Source organism: Capsella rubella, unplaced genomic scaffold (assembly GCF_000375325.1).
Source record: "Capsella rubella cultivar Monte Gargano unplaced genomic scaffold, Caprub1_0 scaffold_6, whole genome shotgun sequence".
NCBI lineage: Eukaryota > Viridiplantae > Streptophyta > Magnoliopsida > Brassicales > Brassicaceae > Capsella > Capsella rubella.
In genome coordinates, this window is record NW_006238918.1 from 16,064,761 (window position 1) to 16,082,313 (window position 17,553).

The 17,553-nt window shown below is 35.5% G+C and overlaps 7 protein-coding genes across 12 annotated transcripts; 2 read left to right on the forward strand and 5 right to left on the reverse strand.

Moving 5' to 3' along the window:
• Positions 1-512: 512 nt before the first annotated feature.
• Positions 513-3,773, forward strand: LOC17881188 (heterogeneous nuclear ribonucleoprotein Q). 2 transcript variants are annotated; one of them, XM_006287462.2, is made up of 9 exons: positions 513-858; positions 1,322-1,773; positions 1,867-1,983; positions 2,084-2,224; positions 2,304-2,483; positions 2,580-2,781; positions 2,918-3,096; positions 3,197-3,282; positions 3,366-3,773. In XM_006287462.2, exons 2-9 carry the CDS (start codon positions 1,342-1,344, stop codon positions 3,508-3,510), a joined length of 1,482 nt encoding a protein of 493 aa, XP_006287524.2. In that variant the 5' UTR covers positions 513-858; positions 1,322-1,341; the 3' UTR covers positions 3,511-3,773. The 2 variants fall into 2 exon arrangements, with proteins under 2 accessions (XP_006287524.2, XP_006287523.1); XM_006287461.2 differs by having other exon boundaries at positions 513-661.
• A 207-nt stretch (positions 3,774-3,980) lies between these two features.
• On the reverse strand, positions 3,981-5,967 carry LOC17883041 (probable protein S-acyltransferase 12). Of its 2 annotated transcripts, XM_006288304.2 has the most exons (7): positions 5,634-5,965; positions 5,127-5,325; positions 4,946-5,037; positions 4,711-4,837; positions 4,512-4,597; positions 4,363-4,428; positions 3,981-4,278 (listed from the first exon to the last, which is right to left on the reverse strand). In XM_006288304.2, exons 1-7 carry the CDS (start codon positions 5,820-5,822, stop codon positions 4,162-4,164), a joined length of 876 nt encoding a protein of 291 aa, XP_006288366.1. In that variant the 5' UTR covers positions 5,823-5,965; the 3' UTR covers positions 3,981-4,161. The 2 variants fall into 2 exon arrangements, 1 of the variants encoding a protein (XP_006288366.1); XR_002833334.1 differs by lacking the exon at positions 3,981-4,278 and having other exon boundaries at positions 4,410-4,428; positions 4,512-4,617; positions 5,634-5,967.
• A 194-nt stretch (positions 5,968-6,161) lies between these two features.
• LOC17884644 (GRF1-interacting factor 3) lies at positions 6,162-7,623 on the forward strand. 2 transcript variants are annotated; one of them, XM_023781625.1, is made up of 5 exons: positions 6,162-6,488; positions 6,738-6,814; positions 6,915-7,026; positions 7,116-7,398; positions 7,499-7,623. In XM_023781625.1, exons 1-5 carry the CDS (start codon positions 6,408-6,410, stop codon positions 7,621-7,623), a joined length of 678 nt encoding a protein of 225 aa, XP_023637393.1. In that variant the 5' UTR covers positions 6,162-6,407. The 2 variants fall into 2 exon arrangements, with proteins under 2 accessions (XP_023637393.1, XP_006286750.1); XM_006286688.2 differs by having other exon boundaries at positions 6,166-6,488; positions 7,496-7,623.
• A 419-nt stretch (positions 7,624-8,042) lies between these two features.
• On the reverse strand, positions 8,043-9,292 carry LOC17884075. 2 transcript variants are annotated; one of them, XM_023781626.1, is made up of 3 exons: positions 9,185-9,292; positions 8,549-8,661; positions 8,043-8,462 (listed from the first exon to the last, which is right to left on the reverse strand). In XM_023781626.1, the coding sequence occupies exons 2-3, from the start codon at positions 8,643-8,645 to the stop codon at positions 8,317-8,319; spliced, it is 243 nt and encodes an 80-aa protein (XP_023637394.1). In that variant the 5' UTR covers positions 8,646-8,661; positions 9,185-9,292; the 3' UTR covers positions 8,043-8,316. The 2 variants fall into 2 exon arrangements, with proteins under 2 accessions (XP_023637394.1, XP_023637395.1); XM_023781627.1 differs by having other exon boundaries at positions 8,549-8,652; positions 9,185-9,284.
• Positions 9,293-11,407: 2,115 nt separating this feature from the next.
• Positions 11,408-12,911, reverse strand: LOC17882580 (transcription factor bHLH14). Its single transcript, XM_006287794.2, has 2 exons — positions 12,642-12,911; positions 11,408-12,498 (listed from the first exon to the last, which is right to left on the reverse strand). The coding sequence occupies exons 1-2, from the start codon at positions 12,888-12,890 to the stop codon at positions 11,512-11,514; spliced, it is 1,236 nt and encodes a 411-aa protein (XP_006287856.1). The 5' UTR covers positions 12,891-12,911; the 3' UTR covers positions 11,408-11,511.
• A 1,244-nt stretch (positions 12,912-14,155) lies between these two features.
• On the reverse strand, positions 14,156-14,983 carry LOC17883307 (pectinesterase inhibitor). Of its 2 annotated transcripts, none has more exons than XM_023781543.1 (2): positions 14,637-14,983; positions 14,156-14,545 (listed from the first exon to the last, which is right to left on the reverse strand). In XM_023781543.1, the coding sequence occupies exons 1-2, from the start codon at positions 14,852-14,854 to the stop codon at positions 14,254-14,256; spliced, it is 510 nt and encodes a 169-aa protein (XP_023637311.1). In that variant the 5' UTR covers positions 14,855-14,983; the 3' UTR covers positions 14,156-14,253. The 2 variants fall into 2 exon arrangements, with proteins under 2 accessions (XP_023637311.1, XP_006290183.1); XM_006290121.2 differs by having other exon boundaries at positions 14,633-14,763.
• A 1,448-nt stretch (positions 14,984-16,431) lies between these two features.
• LOC17882662 (auxin-responsive protein SAUR32) lies at positions 16,432-17,150 on the reverse strand. Its single transcript, XM_006289149.2, has one exon. The coding sequence runs from the start codon at positions 16,955-16,957 to the stop codon at positions 16,574-16,576; it is 384 nt and encodes a 127-aa protein (XP_006289211.1). The 5' UTR covers positions 16,958-17,150; the 3' UTR covers positions 16,432-16,573.
• Between the last annotated feature and the right edge of the window lie 403 nt (positions 17,151-17,553).

Consider the following 17,553-nt stretch of genomic DNA (forward strand, 5'->3'; position numbering starts at 1 on the left):
TGTTAGGAAATGACCATTAAAAAAAAAGGCTGCAACTTTGCAACTTGAGACACGAGCAAAGAACAGAACCCATGTGACATGATTCCTACATGATCAGTCTTGTCTTCGACGTTACACACTAATCCATATCATACCTAAAGATTAATTAAATGCTTCTAAAACAATAGAGTCTCAAACAAATAAACAATCATTAAAGTCTACCAATTTGGCTAACACTTTTGGTAATTGTTTATCTTTTATCAGCTTTAGTGCATGTTTATTCACTACCTTAAGTGGAATAATATAATAAACCCCCATTGAACGTAAATTGGATTAAATTAATTGAAAATGATGAGAAGTAAAGCGAGAGACGCGAAAACAGCAGAGCGTGCAACAAATCACGGAGAGCTATAAAAACCTTAGGCCCAATAGAACTATAATGGGCCTTAATAGCGTTTCGTTTTAGGGTGAGTGAAAATGTGTGCGTTACATGTGACCATAGCCCAACACGAGTGGGGGTGGTAAAGAGGGGTTGTCTTCTTCCACCGGAGATGGAGAAATAAGCCGACGAAGTTTTTTGAGTAAAAAAAAAAACAGTATTCGTCGGGCAACCGAAGCGAAATCCCTAATTTCCCCAACACGAAACACCAATTTCCCCATTTCGAAACACAAACACGGTCTGGTATGCCGAGAAAATTCTCCATTTCTACTTTTCTTATACATTTGTTTTGGTTGTTTCGTAGTTTTCTCTCTATCTCTCTCTCCCTCACGTTCCCTCACCCAAATAAAATAAAATAAAAAGATAAACCCTAGTTTCTTTCTCTCAGCCTGTTTCAAAGTTCAGATTTTTACACTTTGTTTCTGAGCTGAGCTTAGCTGGTGAGTAATTTGCTTTCTGGTTTGTGCTCGATTTTTTCTTGTTTTCTGGAGAGATGTGTGAGTTACGATCTCTAATTTCATTGGTTGCTTTCGGCTATGGCTTGATTCGTTCTGTTAATAAATTTGACTGCTTTTTTAAGTTGAATTTGGATCTGGAATCAAAGCTACACAAACACAACTCTTTCTCAAAGTTTTGATTTTTATCGCATTTAGTTTCGTGGTAGCAATTCTTCTGTATCCCTGCCACTAGCAGAACCTAAATTTAGTTTTAACCATCCTTTCTTCTCCACTTGACTTCAAAATTCTTAAGTGTATAAAGAAAACGAATTAAACACCAAAAACTCTCATATCACCCAATTCTGCTTCTCTTTTTGTACATTATAAGCTTGTTGGTATATGGTCCTATAGCATTTTTCACATCTGAGCTTCCTGGTTAAAAGAGTATGGTTAATTGGATGATCAGATATCGTTTGCAAGAGCCTCATGTCAGACGCTAGAGATAATGATGACCGTGTAGATTTCGAGGAGGGTAGCTACAGTGAGATGGAGGATGAAGTGGAGGAGGAACAAGTAGAAGAGTATGAAGAAGAGGAAGAAGAAGACGAAGATGATGGTAACGGTGGCAATCAGAATGCCGAAGAACATGAGGTGGAAGATTATGGTGATACAAAAGGAGGGGATAGGGAAGATGGTCAGGAGGAAATAGCTGAAGATGACGACAACCATATTGATATTGAGACTGCTGATGATGATGAGAAACCAGTTTCTCCTATTGATGAAGAAGAAAGGGAAAAGTATTCCCATCTTCTTTCACTTCCTCCTCACGGTTCTGAAGTTTTTATTGGTGGGCTCCCAAGGGATGTTGGAGAAGAGGACCTAAGGGATCTATGTGAAGAAATAGGCGAGATCTTTGAGGTTGGTGCTCCATTAACCTTTTATCCAATTTAAGGATGATCCTCTTTGTTGATTACGTATTTACGGCTGACTTTATAACTTCGTTTTTATTAGGTGAGACTGATGAAAGATAGGGATTCTGGTGATAGCAAAGGTTATGCTTTTGTGGCCTTCAAAACAAAAGATGTTGCGCAAAAGGCCATTGAGGAGTTGCACAGTAAAGAGTTTAAGGTAATCTCAACTGCTAACTGTAGCCTAACTTATCGATCATTGCTAGTTGACATTTTACTTATAACCACTTCTGTTTAACCCATATCTAATATTTGTACAGGGAAAAACTATAAGATGCTCTCTTTCTGAAACTAAGAATAGGTTGTTTATTGGTAACATCCCAAAGAACTGGACTGAGGATGAGTTTAGGAAAGTCATAGAAGATGTTGGTCCTGGAGTGGAGAACATCGAGCTCATAAAAGTAAGAAGAATTAATCAATCTGATTGTCATTCTTGTTCTTACCTAATTCCCTTACTAATTATCTTTTTGGTGCTTGTAGGACCCAACAAATTCCACTCGTAACCGTGGTTTTGCATTTGTTTTATACTATAACAATGCGTGTGCTGATCATTCAAGGCAGAAAATGATAGATTCGAATTTTAAGCTTGAGGGTAACGCTCCAACTGTGACTTGGGCTGACCCTAAAAGCTCTCCCGAGCATTCTGCTGCTGCTGCTCAGGTATTATTTAAATAGAAAGTGTACCAATCTGCACCAAATCTTCTCTCCTGGGAAAGTTGGCACTTTTTTGAAAATCTCTTTGCGCTATTTACTTAGGTGAAAGCCCTCTATGTCAAAAATATTCCTGAGAATACCTCAACAGAGCAACTAAAGGAACTCTTTCAGAGGCACGGAGAAGTGACGAAAATTGTTACGCCTCCTGGAAAGGGTGGAAAACGTGATTTTGGGTTTGTCCACTATGCTGAAAGATCTAGTGCACTGAAGGCTGTCAAAGATACCGAGAGATATGAAATCAACGGTAAGTTTTTTTACTCATGTAGAAGTCAGCTATTGAGTAACATGACAATATGCTTTCAACTGGTCTCTAATAGTGTTTGTTTTTCCATCTCAAGAGATGTTATTTAGTAACACCTTCCACAACTTAAAAACTTCAGGTCAACCGCTAGAAGTTGTGCTTGCTAAACCCCAGGCTGAAAGGAAGCATGACCCTTCTTATTCTTATGGTTCTGCACCTAATCCTGCCCCCTTTGTGCATCCCACTTTTGGTGGTTTTGCTGCGCCTCCTTATGGTGCTATGGGTGCCGGTTTGGGTATTGCCGGTAGTTTTAGTCAGGTATGTGTTTCTAAGAAAGAACTGTTTGTCATCTTTAAGTAGTCTTATCAGCAATTTTTTTTCCTTGTGTAACGTTTTACTTTAATTTTGCATTGAGCAGCCTATGATCTATGGTAGAGGAGCAATGCCAACAGGGATGCAAATGGTTCCAATGCTTCTTCCTGACGGCCGAGTTGGCTATGTTCTGTAAGTTGATGGTTGATCCTTCTCTTTTGATTCATATTTTCATTTGTTTATGATAATAATAACCAATATGGATTGTTGTGCAGGCAACAGCCTGGTATGCAGATGGCGGCACCACCACCACGACCAAGAAGAGTTGACCGGAATAACGGCTCGAGTGGAGGATCAGGCCGAGATAACAGTCATGAACATGATGGTAACAGAGGAGGCCGAAGGTACCGACCCTACTAGCAACCATAGAGAAAACTAAGCAAGTAGAAAAAGAAAAGGAGAAGGTGAATTGGGGATTTGTTTGTAGTTTGTTTCTTTGGAGAAACTTTAAAAGCTCTCTCTCATGTGTTATAAAATATGAAATCGAAACCTTACGGTTTCTGGTTTGGTATGGAGATTCCTGAGGGGTAGGGTGAGTGATTTGATCTTAAATTATGAGACTTTTTTTTTTTTTCTCTTCTGAATAATATTCTTCTCAATCACATGCACGAGTTTTTCTTTTTGCTCTTTCTTATACATAACTTCTACGACATGTAGCCGTTGTGCAATAAGACTTCAGCACTTCGATTTTCGAATATGTCGGATGAGAATTAGTAAACATCTTTACGAAATTAACCTACCATGATTTTGACAAAGCAAACCAAATCTATTCATAGACTATGAGTTGAACATGTCAAACGAACTTAGACTTTAAACAAGAAACAAAGGAATGAATCAAACCAATTTCATCATCACAACAATTTTAAAGAAGAACCAAAGAAATGAATCAAATCAATTTCATTATCACAATTCACAACAATGTGCTATCACAAATCTTTTTGAGAAGAGAGTTATCTACATTGGGGTGTAGTTGAAGACCTTTTCTATAATTATTGGTTGATGTGTTTTCAATCAAGGGTCGATGTCAGAACGAGTTGGAAATTCAAGGCCTTGAAGGGAAGTTATGTTTTCAAGATCGTCTTTAGAGTACAATGGGAGGAGCCAAAAAGCCTTCTTCCTCCCAAAAACCTTCACAAGAAAAGACAGCAGATTCAAAGAGTTTAATCAATTTAACTATCAATCCATGGAAAGATAGAAAACAAAAGGACTCACCTGCTCGAAGTTTTTCTTCTTTCCTAAGTCATATTTCCATCTAACTTCTCCATTTTTCTCATGCATCTACAAAATAAGACAATAAATTAAGAGAATAGAATCATATGTTCAAGCGTTAAGTTGTTTGTAGAAGGAAACATAGTACTTACCTCAACTGAAGTGGTGTTGGATGAGAGAAGAGAAAGATGCATAACTACGAAACAAAGAAGGCTGAGAACGAACGCTAAGTTCAGAACTGCATCAAGGGGATAGAATCTGTAAGAAACATAAGGAGGGAGAATGAGACCCAGAAAAAAGCTAACCACTTTCTGGGAAAGAGAAAGCAAGAAAAGAACCGTTTACACTCACCGAATGCCAGAACGAGGGAGGCTAGTTTACCCGGAGAAGAGGAATGCTTAATAGCCTGGCTGAAGAATTCAATAAAACTAGGAAGCAAGACTATAACATCCAACATTGTCTCCAGAAAAGTATAGAACTACAGATATTAAAAAAAAATAGGTGAAGAAATCAGCAAATAAAGTAATTACATTGCTAATATAACCCATTCAAACACCATAAGATTGAAAACGGAAAGGGTTTGTACCAGAAAGAGAAGGAAAAATTTGTAATTGCGTGCTCCAACGCAATTGACAATCCAAACACAGTGATGATCCATCTTGAGAACACATCTTTGACCTGCATAAATAAAACGTGAACCGAGTACAGCTTATTTCCTCCCTCACTAGATACCTAACATAGTATAAACAAATCAGGTGTCGTCTTACACACAGAACAATGATGGCAACGAGGCGGCTTAACATTCCTGCATTTGGTACAGTAACCTAAAGAGCCAAAAGCTCCTTGATCTGTTGAAGTACCAGCCTCCAAATTGTCACCACCTCCCATTTCTCTTCTGAAATGCTCAGGAACAGAACCTGGATCCGTAAAAACTGTTGAGAAGTAGCTCCACAACAACATTATCAGCTGCAAAGGACCAATCAAGCATCATCTCATCAGAACTATGGTCTATAACTCAAGAGAGAGTAAAACAAAATTGAATTTTCTATAACGATTCATGGTCTTTAACAAAGATTATGTATCTAAACTCTAAACTAGTTCATGGCTACCAAATTAACCAAGCCTAAACCCAATGCATTTCTCATTCTCATGCTAGTTGCTACATAATTAATTTAGAGTTTAGGGGCTAAGCAGCAAAATCCTACAACATCAAGTCTTCAATCCAAGAGAAACAAAAACCAAATCTGAAATGATTAGACTTGAAAATATTTTACCAGGAAATGGAAAGTAAAGATGATTAAGATTGCGAGGGCAGATAGAGCTCCATGGTCGCCGCGGATCAAAATCGGCCACCATGTGCTAACGACGACGGCGTAGTAAGATACAGCAACAACGGCGAAGACGAGAAGAATCATGAAATAGCCGAGAACTTTCAGACCGGAGCAGAACCGGAAAAGGTTCATCTCCAGCCTAGTCAAAGGGAGAATAGGGACAGCTCTTCGAGTCCGAGCCGGAAACAACCGCCGTAAGATATCCGGAGCCACGGTGAGGGATCGGGGTTTGCTTTATTCGGTAGACGACGGTTGATTCTATCGCCGTCGTTGGAGCTAACGTTGGTAGTACATGGCTGACGGCAAACATTAAAAGTAACCTTCTTAATTGATTAAAAGGCCCATTAAGAGGCCCAATAAATAAAGACAGCGGTGGCCTTCTTATTTTTTTGGTTATCAATTTATCATCATCATAGAGCAGACGAAAATTTAGACAAATCGCCACGTGTGCTATTCGGTGGGGAGACAGTTTTAATTGTTTTAGGACTTTTTTTGTCTTAAAATTTCCCAGAAACCTCGTCGGCGAAATTCAAACAAATAAAAAAAGTCTGAAATTTTGAGGATAATCCAAAATAATCGTTGAATTTTTTTGCATAATTTTGTCTTTTGCATTGGGTTCTTAACAATTCTATTATCACTTTTTTTTTCATTGTGGGACGAACGATTCATTAGGGTTTCACTGTTTCAGTTTTGATTGGTTAAAAAAAAAATTAAAAGATGCAGCAATCTCCACAGATGATTCCGATGGTTCTTCCATCATTTCCGCCAACCAACATCACTACTGAACAGATCCAAAAGGTTTTTGCTTTGCTTTGTCTTTGATTTATGGTAGCTTCTTGAATATAATAATTTCTGCTAGGAGAGCCAATAGGCAATAGCGTCGTATGATTTGTCTTAAAGTATTGTTTTTTTTATCTGTTTTAAGTTTGGACTGGAATTTGAAATTTATATTTGAAGTGAATGAATTAGCTTTGGAATATGATTGTGATGTTTAGACATTGACTAATAGTATTTTTGCTTGATCACTTGTTTTGTTGCTTCTTGAAGTATCTTGATGAGAACAAGAAGCTTATAATGGCGATACTGGAAAATCAACACCTCGGTAAACTTGCAGAATGTGCTCAGTAAGTTTGGGATAGTCTTGTTACGGTCTTGAGCTATGTTAACTCTCTTTTTTTAATTGTAAATGGAATGTTAAGAATAGAGGAATCTTGATTGTGTTAGGTATCAAGCTCTTCTCCAAAAGAATTTGATGTATCTCGCTGCAATAGCGGATTCCCAACCTCAGCCACCGGCAGCTGCACCAATACCAAGAGCCATGATGACTCCCCTAGCTGTAAGTTTCTGTTTTGATCAATAAAAATTTCACTGAAGTGAAAGATAACATTGGGATTCTTATAGTTTATGTGTTTTTGGTTTCTCTAGATGCTTCCTCATCCGTCAGCAATGCAGCCACCACCAAGCTACTTCATGCAGCAACATCCACAAGCTATGGGAATGGCTCAACACATGCCACCCGGGATAGTCCCTCCAAGAGGTCCATTGCAATTTGGTAACCCGCATCAACTTCAGGATCCACAGCAACAGTTACATCAACAAGCTATGCAAGGGCACATGGGATTTAGACCAATGAGTTTGAATAATAATAATAATAACGGACTGCAACATCAAATGCACCACCCGGAAACTACTCTTGACCCAAACAACTGTAATTTCTATAACCATTTCCTCAAAGTTTGATTTTGCAGCAGTTTGGATCTTTATCATCACATTACTGATATTTCACCATCTTTCTCTACCAACAGCAGGTCGGAACAGTGCTAGTGGCGGAGGTAAACAGGATGGGACCAATGTGAGCCAAAGTACAGCTGATGAGCAAAGTGGTTCAGCTGCTAGACTTGGCAGTGATGATGCAAAAATTGAAGGAAAATAAAATGGGGGGGGGGGGGGGGGGGGGAGAAGAAATGATGCGTTTGTTGATATTATATAGGTTCTGCCTTCCTTTTTTTGCTCTTCAGGATTTTATGTTCTTTCACAGAGATAGGAAAAAGTTTCCGTCATTTTAGCAGGTAGTCTCTGTTAAGGATTTTGAGACAATTCCTTTCAGTACCGTTGTTGTATGGTATTAGTGGCACCGGTTCAGTGTGGTGTACGAAATGAACCAGTCCATTAGAATGAATGAATGACGCTAAATTGATAGTTACCTCACGGTATGTGCGGAATTCATTGTAATGCTTGAGATGCATAAAGAAGAAAGCATTATGTTTGGTTTAAAACTTACAAGAACTAGCCAGAACAAACACTGAAAGGAAATATTTCGGTTCTGAATTTTCAAAATTAATCCAAACAAAATAAACCACCAACTTTTTCAATCTAAGTTGGGAAACCCATCATGTGGAAGCTAAGCTGAGTCTTGTTGGCTCGAATTTCATTTATCGTCAAAATCAACAAACCTTACAAAAAGCCATGCATCCGGAAAAGCTTGGTCTGAATAAATGTGTTATCCATCAACACAGATTATTACTATAACCAGCTAGAGCAATTAGCCGATCCTCAAATCAAACACAAAAGAGCAAATATCATAAATGAATCCATAACGAATGAGAACGATGCACCAGAAGGCAAATCACTCTGGACGTGACTTGACGATGAAATTCTGGCGACTGATAGGGTTCATCACAACGGGAGGACCAGCGGTTCTTGGCCATGCTTGGAGTCTCTCCTCAGTTGCAGCCAACCATTCCTTGTTAGTTATAGTTCCCGGGGTAGAGCCTGAGAGTTAAAAACAAACCGATTTAGCTTTTATCGTATATCATTAGTAGCTAACTTATGAATTTTTTCGGAATATGGAAACTTGCCTCCAAATATCTTATTATCAGAGATAACTTTGTCACACACGTAAGCTACTACAGCAGATCCCGCAAGAGCACCAACAATGTATGTACCTCTTGACATCCTTAACCTGAAGTATCTAGAGAGATATCAAACATTAATCAAGCCACAATTCCATGTACAAATCAAAAAATATTCACAATCAGCACACACACAACGAAAAACGAACGATCATTTCGGAGAAAGCCACATATATCAGATTATAGCTACAGTAATTTGTGGAATTAAAATGAAGTCTCAGGGCATATTAAGCCCTAATCAAGCCAATGAAACTCATCAAAGATTACATAATTAAGCAGCTGAATAAATAAATAAAAAAACCCATCCAACAAATCTCAATCATAACGCAAACGTAGAACCGGATTGTGTATTTTCACACATAATCAATACGAAGCGATCTATGAAAACTATCTCGTTTTATTTTCTTCTCCTTCTCATCAAATAACATATCTCTAAACGTAATAACGATCTATTGAGACATCGACGGAGTTGCAAAATCATAGATCTCGTGAATAAACAAAACCACACAACAACATATAAGATCTGAGAGAATCGGTTTATCACAGAAGAAACATTAATTTGGAGAATAGTGTGATTTTTACCTGAATCGATTTCACAGACGACGGAGCGAGAGAACGAAGAGGCGCAGACAATTTCGCGAAGAATCGTTTGGGGGCTTTTTTTTGTTGAAGGGAGAGAGACGAAATAGCGATTTACGTTTCTCGTCAAACTGGAAAATGATCCAAGAGGCCTGATTAGTTATGTTATCGGGCCCTAATGAGTTATGTTATTTCATTATTATTAGGCCGTAATTACCCAATAGGCCTGATAAGCCCTAACAATTTCTTTTCTTTTTGGGGCAAAAACAGATTTTCACTAAATAAGCCTTATATTTGTTGGAATATCATATTTATTCAATCCTGTACAAAGAGAAATAGCTAGTGTGAGAAGAAGAGGGCTAGTAGAAGAAGATGAAGAAGAGAAAGGAGAGACTAGAGAGCGTGACTTAGTAAAGAGAAAAAGGGCCAATTGGGCCAGAAGTTAATTAAAGCCCATTTGATGTTGGATCTTTTTAGTTAAGTGTGTTTTTGTGTAATCCTTAATTAGGTAAAATATCGAAAATGTTGTAATGAACTTTATCCATAACTAGAATGAGAGGTTAAGCAAAGTGGCTGGCCAAAATCCAACAATATTTCATACACCTTTTTTCATAATAATACATCTAACATTTGTTCTTTTTAAATATATATAACATAAATATTATATACATATAAAGAAATGGTTTTTGAAAATCAATAAGCCTTACAAATTTCATACATGTATTGTATATTTATTTATTTATATAAATTTTCATGTAGAGTGCCATTTTAAAATATAATTGAACCGGCCATAAGAGTTTTTGATGTTGACATCGTTACATTGTGGGTGCAGCAGCTATAGCAGGATTGGACAACCATGTGAAAAGATAAATGTTTCTGACTTTTCTATTAAGAACCTTAATTTCGAAGCAATAATTATTATTGTATCATAGTTTATTTATAGACACGTGAATAAGTGTGGTTTGATAGCACATAATCTTTTCCTTTTAGAAAAAAAGAAAAATATTTTGCATTCAAAAAAAAAAAAACCTAATAAAAAAAAATACATTACATAAGATACAAAATTGGCATATGTTGTGTTTCATATGTGAATGTTTGGATATAGTAATGCTTACTTCATCGCGCACAAAAGCATTTTAAACATTTAATCCAATTCGTAATTTAGTACTACTACTTATATTGTTAACAAAGCAAACAAAAGCAAAAATAAATATTCAATGCAATTGCATTATTGTACCCTTTTTTTTTCTTTGCATTATTGTACCACTTTTTTTCTCTACATTAATATTATTGTATACTTTAAATAATTTTTTTCCTGTACATTGTACAGTTTGTACTAATACTTTTCTCCAAACTGTTGAACATATTGTAAACCAATCAATGTCTTAACAACAGTCTTATAATAATAAATATAAAGCAATGCGTTAATTCACTGTGAATTGACAATATAGTGAACGAGCTAGCAGCTTTCACAGAAGTGTGGTCCTTATAAGTTTTTTTTGCTTTGGAAGATCGTACATGTTGTAAAAAAAATTGTTGTATCTCTTATAGACACGTATTTGTAAATACTTAAACACCGTGGTTTTGTTTGACTAAGAGCAACATTATAGGAGGATCTTACACCCCCTTTTCCTTAAGAAATTTTTTTGCACAAGATCTTTTCTTAAGGAAAAGGTAAGATCTCCTTATTATAATGATAACTTCTTAACGAAATCGAATTTTCGATGAAACAAGAAAGATTTGATTATTCGAATACTAATCAAAAAATTCTTAGCAAGAAAAAAAACACTCGATGGATATTGTTTATTTGTTTAACATCATACATCCCAAAAAAAAGTCCCATCACCCATCGAGAAAAAAAAGACAAAATTTATTATTGCACGTTGATGATCTTCAAAAATTGGTACAGCTTGTTGAAGACGGGACCGTGGGCAAGTCAATGGCAGAGCCAGAATAATTAGTCATGGGTCATATTTTTTTAAAAAAGAACGAACATACTACTACAATTATTTTGTATATTTTCAGTAGCATAAAATTTTGTTTTCGTTCGTTTCTCGTTAATATCTAAGTCTAACCAGAGTTTGAATATTTTTTTTGTAAATTTTTTCTCCTGATTGGATAACGTTAACCAATCAAAGTGTATAGTTTAAAGTGTGCATTATTTGCATATACGTTCATTAAATATATTTCAAATGTTGGATAATTGCTCAACTTTAACACGATCGACCACACATTTTAATCATCGCACAAATTTATATAAAAGTTTTAATACTAATTATATTGATAACAAAGCATTATTAACGAGTTTCATCACGTATACATGACTAAACTTAGCATAGTGAGCTTAGGTTTCGGACAAGTGTGGTCCTAAGCATATCTTCCGATCGTAATCCGTCTGGAACCAAAACAACAACGTCTTGTACCATAATCTGCCCCAAACGCGACGCGTTCGCGCGTTGTACACGACAATCCATTTCCATTAACGTACTCATCAATGCACACGTAGGATGGTTCACATTCTCCGTCTGAACCCTAACCACGGCTTCGTCTCCGACGATCTTCGCTTGCACTTCCAAGTTTGCTTCCGATGGTTTTTGGTTGACCTGGTCTACGGAAGACGGAGACGTGTTGCTGCTGTTGTGGTCTAATTTATCAGTTTCCGTCATCGTCGTCTTCAAACTCTTCATCTCAGTTTCGAGATGATCGATTCTGGATTTAAGATCTTCGATGTACGAAACGGCGTCGGCTAAAAGCGACGCTTTGTCCATTCTTGATACGTTTGGTACGATGGCACGTAGAGCGTAAAACCGGTGGTTTAGCTTCTCTCTTCGCTGCCTCTCCGCCTCCACGTGGGACACTTCTTTCGCCGTAGCGCCATCCGTCTTCTCGAGTTTCTTCATCCGTTTGTTTTCCGATCTGAATTGCTGATTTCCAATTTCCGAGTGATCTGATTCCACCGGTTTAGAATAAGAACCGGTTTGGTTGGTGAGTTCTAGGGTTTTGCCTGACCCGAATAATATTGACTTGACCCGGTTGATGAAGTTCCAGTTTTTGTTAATGGAGTCAGACGAACCAAGTTCGATGATGCAATTGTGTATGGGTGCGGAGACGAATGTGTGTACTCCGTGAAAACTAGCTTCTTTAGCTCTCTCGTAGCTACTAAACCGGAGTTCGTCGAGACCGGTTAGCCAAACTAAAGATTCATCGGAAATTTCCTTTCTCCACAACCCATCTTCACCGTAAAACGATGTGGCATAGAACATTTCAAGATCTCCACCGTCCATCATCAGCTCACACTCGATGCTCTTAGTTGTATGCTTAATTAAGAAAGAAACCAAAACAAAATCAAGGGTGAGAAAATTGTATTTTTATCTTAATGTATAATGAGTAAAATAAATCTTGGGTATTTTGATTGTAAAACATATTAAAATAGATTAAAATAAGAGAGAAAAAAATGAACATTTTCTTGGGATGTGTAGTTCTTGTTTCCACGGAAATGGCCGTCAACCCAAACCAAGTAAGACCGGTCTAATTGATCATCAATCATCTTTTGCCAAAAAATGATGTAAGCCCATTGATCCGGCGAGGTTTCCACGATAAACCGGAGTTTTTGCTGGAGTAGTTCCGTCGGAGATGAGGACACTATGGCTGGAGTTTGTTGCGTAATAGAGAGCATAGAAGACGACAAAGAAGTAAGGTTATTATCCATTTATTTTTCCGACCAAACCTAGCTAAGAGGAGACAAGGATGAAATAAGATGTTATATAATAGAGTAAGAAGATTACTGAAGATATAAATAGACAGAAATATAGTCGTAATAACAAGTTTTCATAATTCTAAACAAATAAAATAAAAATAACTAATTTTCATATTCTGGTTTTCGTACGTGGATTTGTATCTTGTGATATATATTTCAATAGTACTTAGCCACGTGAAAACTGAATTGATTTCTTTTCTTTAAAAGAAGACAAATTCTTGTAAGTATTTTTAGTGGTCCAACTTCGATGAAATAGACAATATATTTTGGATTACATTGCATGATCATTTATATAAAAAAAAATTATATTGAAAAATTTAAATGATAAAAAATTGGCTGGCTTAAAAAAAAACAACTGAAAGAATTTGAAATGTTTGACGACTGTAACTTCGTATGATGGACAATATTAACTAGATACTAACACAATAATCTATTGAATTGGTAATTATTTGGACGTCACTTCTTTACAAGTTTACAACTATGTTTTAGCTGCTTTTATCATTGAACACTACCTACCATAAGTTAATATATTTGCATTTGCACTAGTGTGAGTATGAGTGTATGATAATATTAACGGCAGGTAAAACATAAGTTTATATAGTGTAAAGTGTTTTCTCAAATTTCTACACGTACGTTATGAGGTTGAAGAAAATGAATAAAATATATATTAAAAAAAACTTTATATAGTAGATATTAATGTGCTCGTGTACGTTCCATGGTGCATGGTTGTATTGTGATGATCCTATACATGTAGTATGTTAATATATATGTATTTTTCCTACACACCCAAAAATATGATTGGATTTTAAAAAGAGAGAGAGAAAAAATTGTTTCTTCTGCAAAAAAAAATTTAATTTTGATACCAATATGACTTTGCATATAACAACAAAGTCACTACTTGGGTGACAAATTGTATCGTCTACGTCTATATTTTGTGGTTATTGATCTTGTAAATCTCGTGTATGAAAAGGTTGTTTTAAGGATTTGCGTGAAGGGATTGCGAATAGCGTAGGAACCAATTTAAAGGAATCTTATCAAAAATTCTATATTGTGGTGGTACTCAGAACTCGGTTAAAGATTCGAAGATAGATTAATAGATAGCATATGGCCAAGGAGAATTGGTCCGACATACACCATTTATATGATGTCATCATTTTGTACTATTATTTTTTTGTCTGTGACAACAGCAATCATCATCACATGTTTTAACGAAAATATATATGTTCAACCATTTTATTAATTTTGCAAAAGACAGTTGTAATTTGGAAAATAAGGTGAATTAAGTCATATAGAAAAGAACAACAAGAAGGAGTTATTAGAAGCGATCAATGATCCGCATAGCAGCATCAGAGAGTTGGGCATATATTTGGATTTGGCTACTTAGTTGGGGAAACGTGAAATTGACATTGTTGAGTTGTAACAAACACCCAAGAGGAAAGCTAAGCGCAAACTCTATCGATTGGTTGACTTTGTCGTAGTCACCGGATACTAGACTTTTTTTGGCTTCCGACAGTTTTGTAGCTGTATTCGGCAAATCCGCTTTGCAAATCTCCAGAGCTGTTTTCACTTCGCCTTCTTCTTTCTTTGATGATAAATCGGTTATGTTGCTACACCAATTAGAAAAAAAATTGATATATTAGAGGATATATATTAGTATAATTTATATAAATATTTGGTCATAATTAAATGAAAACTTGCTTGGTGATGATAATGAGGTGAGAGTCAAGACAGTGTAGGATGATGCCAGCGATGCCAACAGGATTGGCTTGAACAGAGGTTGGGTCGGATTCGAGACATTGCATGCATATGGACGGGACTTGTGCATTGTGGCATTCATTTGTCATCAGGTCCTTCTTGGCGCATATCATAATGGGAGAGATCATCAAAATTGTTAAAAGCAGAAGCTTGACCATCATCTTTAGTTATGCTAAGTGTTTTCCTAGATATGATTTGATATTATACTATATTTCTTCCAGGGGTGCGAGTTTGCTTATTTAAACTAAGAACTTGGGTCCTCTCGTTCACGAGAAGGTCAGCTACTCATCGGCTGTATCCTCTTTTCAATTTTACCTTTTTCAACTAACCATTCAAGGTACTAGTCTTATTTAACTCCATTTGGGTAAAAAGTAGATTATATATTTATATCTCTCTTTTCAATTATAGGATTTTACTCCATTAAATAACATAGTGATCTTTAATTTTGCAGATCTATTATAAGTTATTTGTTTTACTTTAAAATCAAAGTAAAAATATATTTATGGATTTGACTAAAGATTAAACAGATGGTAGTAGTAAGATGACTTATACCCTTCACCAAAAAAAAAGTAAGATGACTTATACCTGTGAAATATGGCATTAATACTATAAATGGTGATTTTCCTTAATGACAAAAAAATGAACATTAAAAAAAACATATATATAGGCAAAAATGAAAAACAAATGACTATAGTAAATATAATTGTTAACATTTTTTTCAGTCAATTGTATTTAATAATTTAACCTTTTTTATGTATTACTCAATTTCTAATAATCATCATAAATAATTAATAATCTAATAAAAATATACAATAAATAGGTATAGATTTAAAATTGTTTTAAATAATGTTTAAAATTGAGTAATAATAGTTTATAAACATGTTTGCCTTGTTGGATTCGCTTATAAAAGCATGGGCTAAGTCTATAAAGACTGATCTAAATTTCCAAGCAATACAAAAGCCCAAGATAGGCCCGTAAACTTATAAAACATGTTTACTCACGATCGTGATTTTTGAAGTGAGTGCGTTTTGCTGTTCTGGCCATTCGAAAAGTGTCAAAGCCTCTCCTCCATTTCTTTCCACTTTCAAAATTCTTCAATCCCATTATTATAATTACTATTTTTTCAAAGAATCGTACGGAAAATTATAATGGAAATAAAATTTCGGATTCTTAAGGATAGATTCTAAAGTGTGTGTGATATATAAAGTTTTCCCTTACATATATATCATAACTCATAACTCATAGTTGAACCAAACAATTTTAACAAAATTTCGATCAGATGAGTTTAAGTAGCTTCGTTTCCACGTAACTTTATCAACGTAAACGTAAGACAGAAGTTATATTTATGGTATATATGTGATATAACCACGAATTACAAAAAAAAAAACAAAAAAAAAAACATTAAACTACTTCCTTGTCCAAATGGTTTTACATATTTGTGAAATAGTTGGAAAAACCAAACGAGTTAAATAAAAATATTAAAATTCTATAAGATGTTGACTAAACCTCAAACCAATTTCAGAAATTTCAATAAAAATGTAGAATTTCAATTGGCAATTTCAAACTAACAGAAGAGATCGATCGATTAAGTATGTAAATAGTTATTTTTCACAATCTATTTTTATTGCAACGTTATATATGATTTTATGATCGGACATATATAAGCGTAGAATAATTAATCGATATACATGAGACATGATATATACTTAAAAAAGAAAAGTCATTTGACATGATAAAAAAAAAAAAGTAATTTGAAATATATGTGAACAACAAAGAGGCACACAATAAGATAGAGATGAAATGAAGACCAATATTTATTTACAATCAACAGCACTGAGATAGATGTATACTTTATTAAAAACAGCCAAAACAAGAGAGCATCAAACCCTAAAACACCGTATGAGATGGTTGTGATGATAATGCTGGTGATGATCAAAGAGATTATGACCGAGATATTTAGTGTTTTCTCGATCGATCAATCCTCGAACGTACCTAAACTCCTCAACGTGACAAGGGATGGTGATGGTCCCTTTTTGAGCAAAACCAAACTCTTCTTCAGCTTCCTTCAAGAGTTGTCCAAACAAAGGATGGTTAAAGTACAAAACGGGAATCACAAATCTCTCTTGCTCTTCTCCTTGTCCTACCTTCACTGCCAAACACCCTTTTGGTACCTTTTCATGATCATGCTCATTATGATGATGATGATATAGACGTGGTATGTGGAAGCTCCAGTGGCTGATCATGACTCTGTCTCCGTTACTCATTAGATAGTATATAGATAATAGATGTATATATATGGTTTGGTTAGTTTGTCGCCATGGTTTCTGTCTCTCCCATGTTGGTTTATTTTCTCGAGAAGATATGTGTGTTTTGCCTAGAAAGTGAGAGAGATTGTTGTAAGAGATGATGGACGGTGAAGGAAAGGTCGCATGTTGGTCATTTGCTTTGAAGATGAGTCTCTTTAATTGGTTTTAAAGAGAAGGTGATGTTTCTTGTATATATAGCAAAGTTGGGGTGCGCATAGATTTACTTTATTTTATTTTATACTTATTTGGACCGAATTTGAATTCCTAATAATATAACTTTAAAAAATAAAAAGTAATATCGAATATAATTTTACTTGAAATTTAAGCACTAAAACAGACTTTAATCTTATCCTATAGCTATACGTATGTACTTTTTTTGGTTCTTTTTTCCTTTTTGTCATCATTAAAACTTAAATGATAATCCAGCTATAAACCCAGGATTAACGGAGATGGTGACACACACCTCGTATGTGTGTATTTGACTATTTGGAGTTAATATCTCCGCATCCACTACGATTGTATACTGTATATACGTACGTTTATTAATCTGTTAA

Coding starts and splice junctions, on each gene's coding strand:
- LOC17881188 (XM_006287462.2), top strand. CDS start 1,342: ATGTCAGACGCTAGAGATAATGATGACCGTGTAGATTTCGAGGAGGGT. Junction 2,782..2,917: donor CGAGAGATATGAAATCAACG/GTAAGTTTTTTT, acceptor TAAAAACTTCAG/GTCAACCGCTAGAAGTTGTG. Junction 3,097..3,196: donor TTGCCGGTAGTTTTAGTCAG/GTATGTGTTTCT, acceptor TGCATTGAGCAG/CCTATGATCTATGGTAGAGG.
- LOC17883041 (XM_006288304.2), bottom strand. CDS start 5,822: ATGAACCTTTTCCGGTTCTGCTCCGGTCTGAAAGTTCTCGGCTATTTC. Junction 4,429..4,511: donor CCAACACCACTTCAGTTGAG/GTAAGTACTATG, acceptor CTTATTTTGTAG/ATGCATGAGAAAAATGGAGA. Junction 4,279..4,362: donor AGAAGAAAAACTTCGAGCAG/GTGAGTCCTTTT, acceptor TTTCTTGTGAAG/GTTTTTGGGAGGAAGAAGGC.
- LOC17884644 (XM_006286688.2), top strand. CDS start 6,408: ATGCAGCAATCTCCACAGATGATTCCGATGGTTCTTCCATCATTTCCG. Junction 6,815..6,914: donor AAACTTGCAGAATGTGCTCA/GTAAGTTTGGGA, acceptor TGATTGTGTTAG/GTATCAAGCTCTTCTCCAAA. Junction 7,399..7,495: donor TACTCTTGACCCAAACAACT/GTAATTTCTATA, acceptor CTCTACCAACAG/CAGGTCGGAACAGTGCTAGT.
- LOC17884075 (XM_023781626.1), bottom strand. CDS start 8,645: ATGTCAAGAGGTACATACATTGTTGGTGCTCTTGCGGGATCTGCTGTA. Junction 8,463..8,548: donor TGATAATAAGATATTTGGAG/GCAAGTTTCCAT, acceptor TTTAACTCTCAG/GCTCTACCCCGGGAACTATA.
- LOC17882580 (XM_006287794.2), bottom strand. CDS start 12,890: ATGGATAATAACCTTACTTCTTTGTCGTCTTCTATGCTCTCTATTACG. Junction 12,499..12,641: donor ACTACACATCCCAAGAAAAT/GTTCATTTTTTT, acceptor TTCTTAATTAAG/CATACAACTAAGAGCATCGA.
- LOC17883307 (XM_023781543.1), bottom strand. CDS start 14,854: ATGATGGTCAAGCTTCTGCTTTTAACAATTTTGATGATCTCTCCCATT. Junction 14,546..14,636: donor CACCTCATTATCATCACCAA/GCAAGTTTTCAT, acceptor TAATTGGTGTAG/CAACATAACCGATTTATCAT.
- LOC17882662 (XM_006289149.2), bottom strand. CDS start 16,957: ATGAGTAACGGAGACAGAGTCATGATCAGCCACTGGAGCTTCCACATA.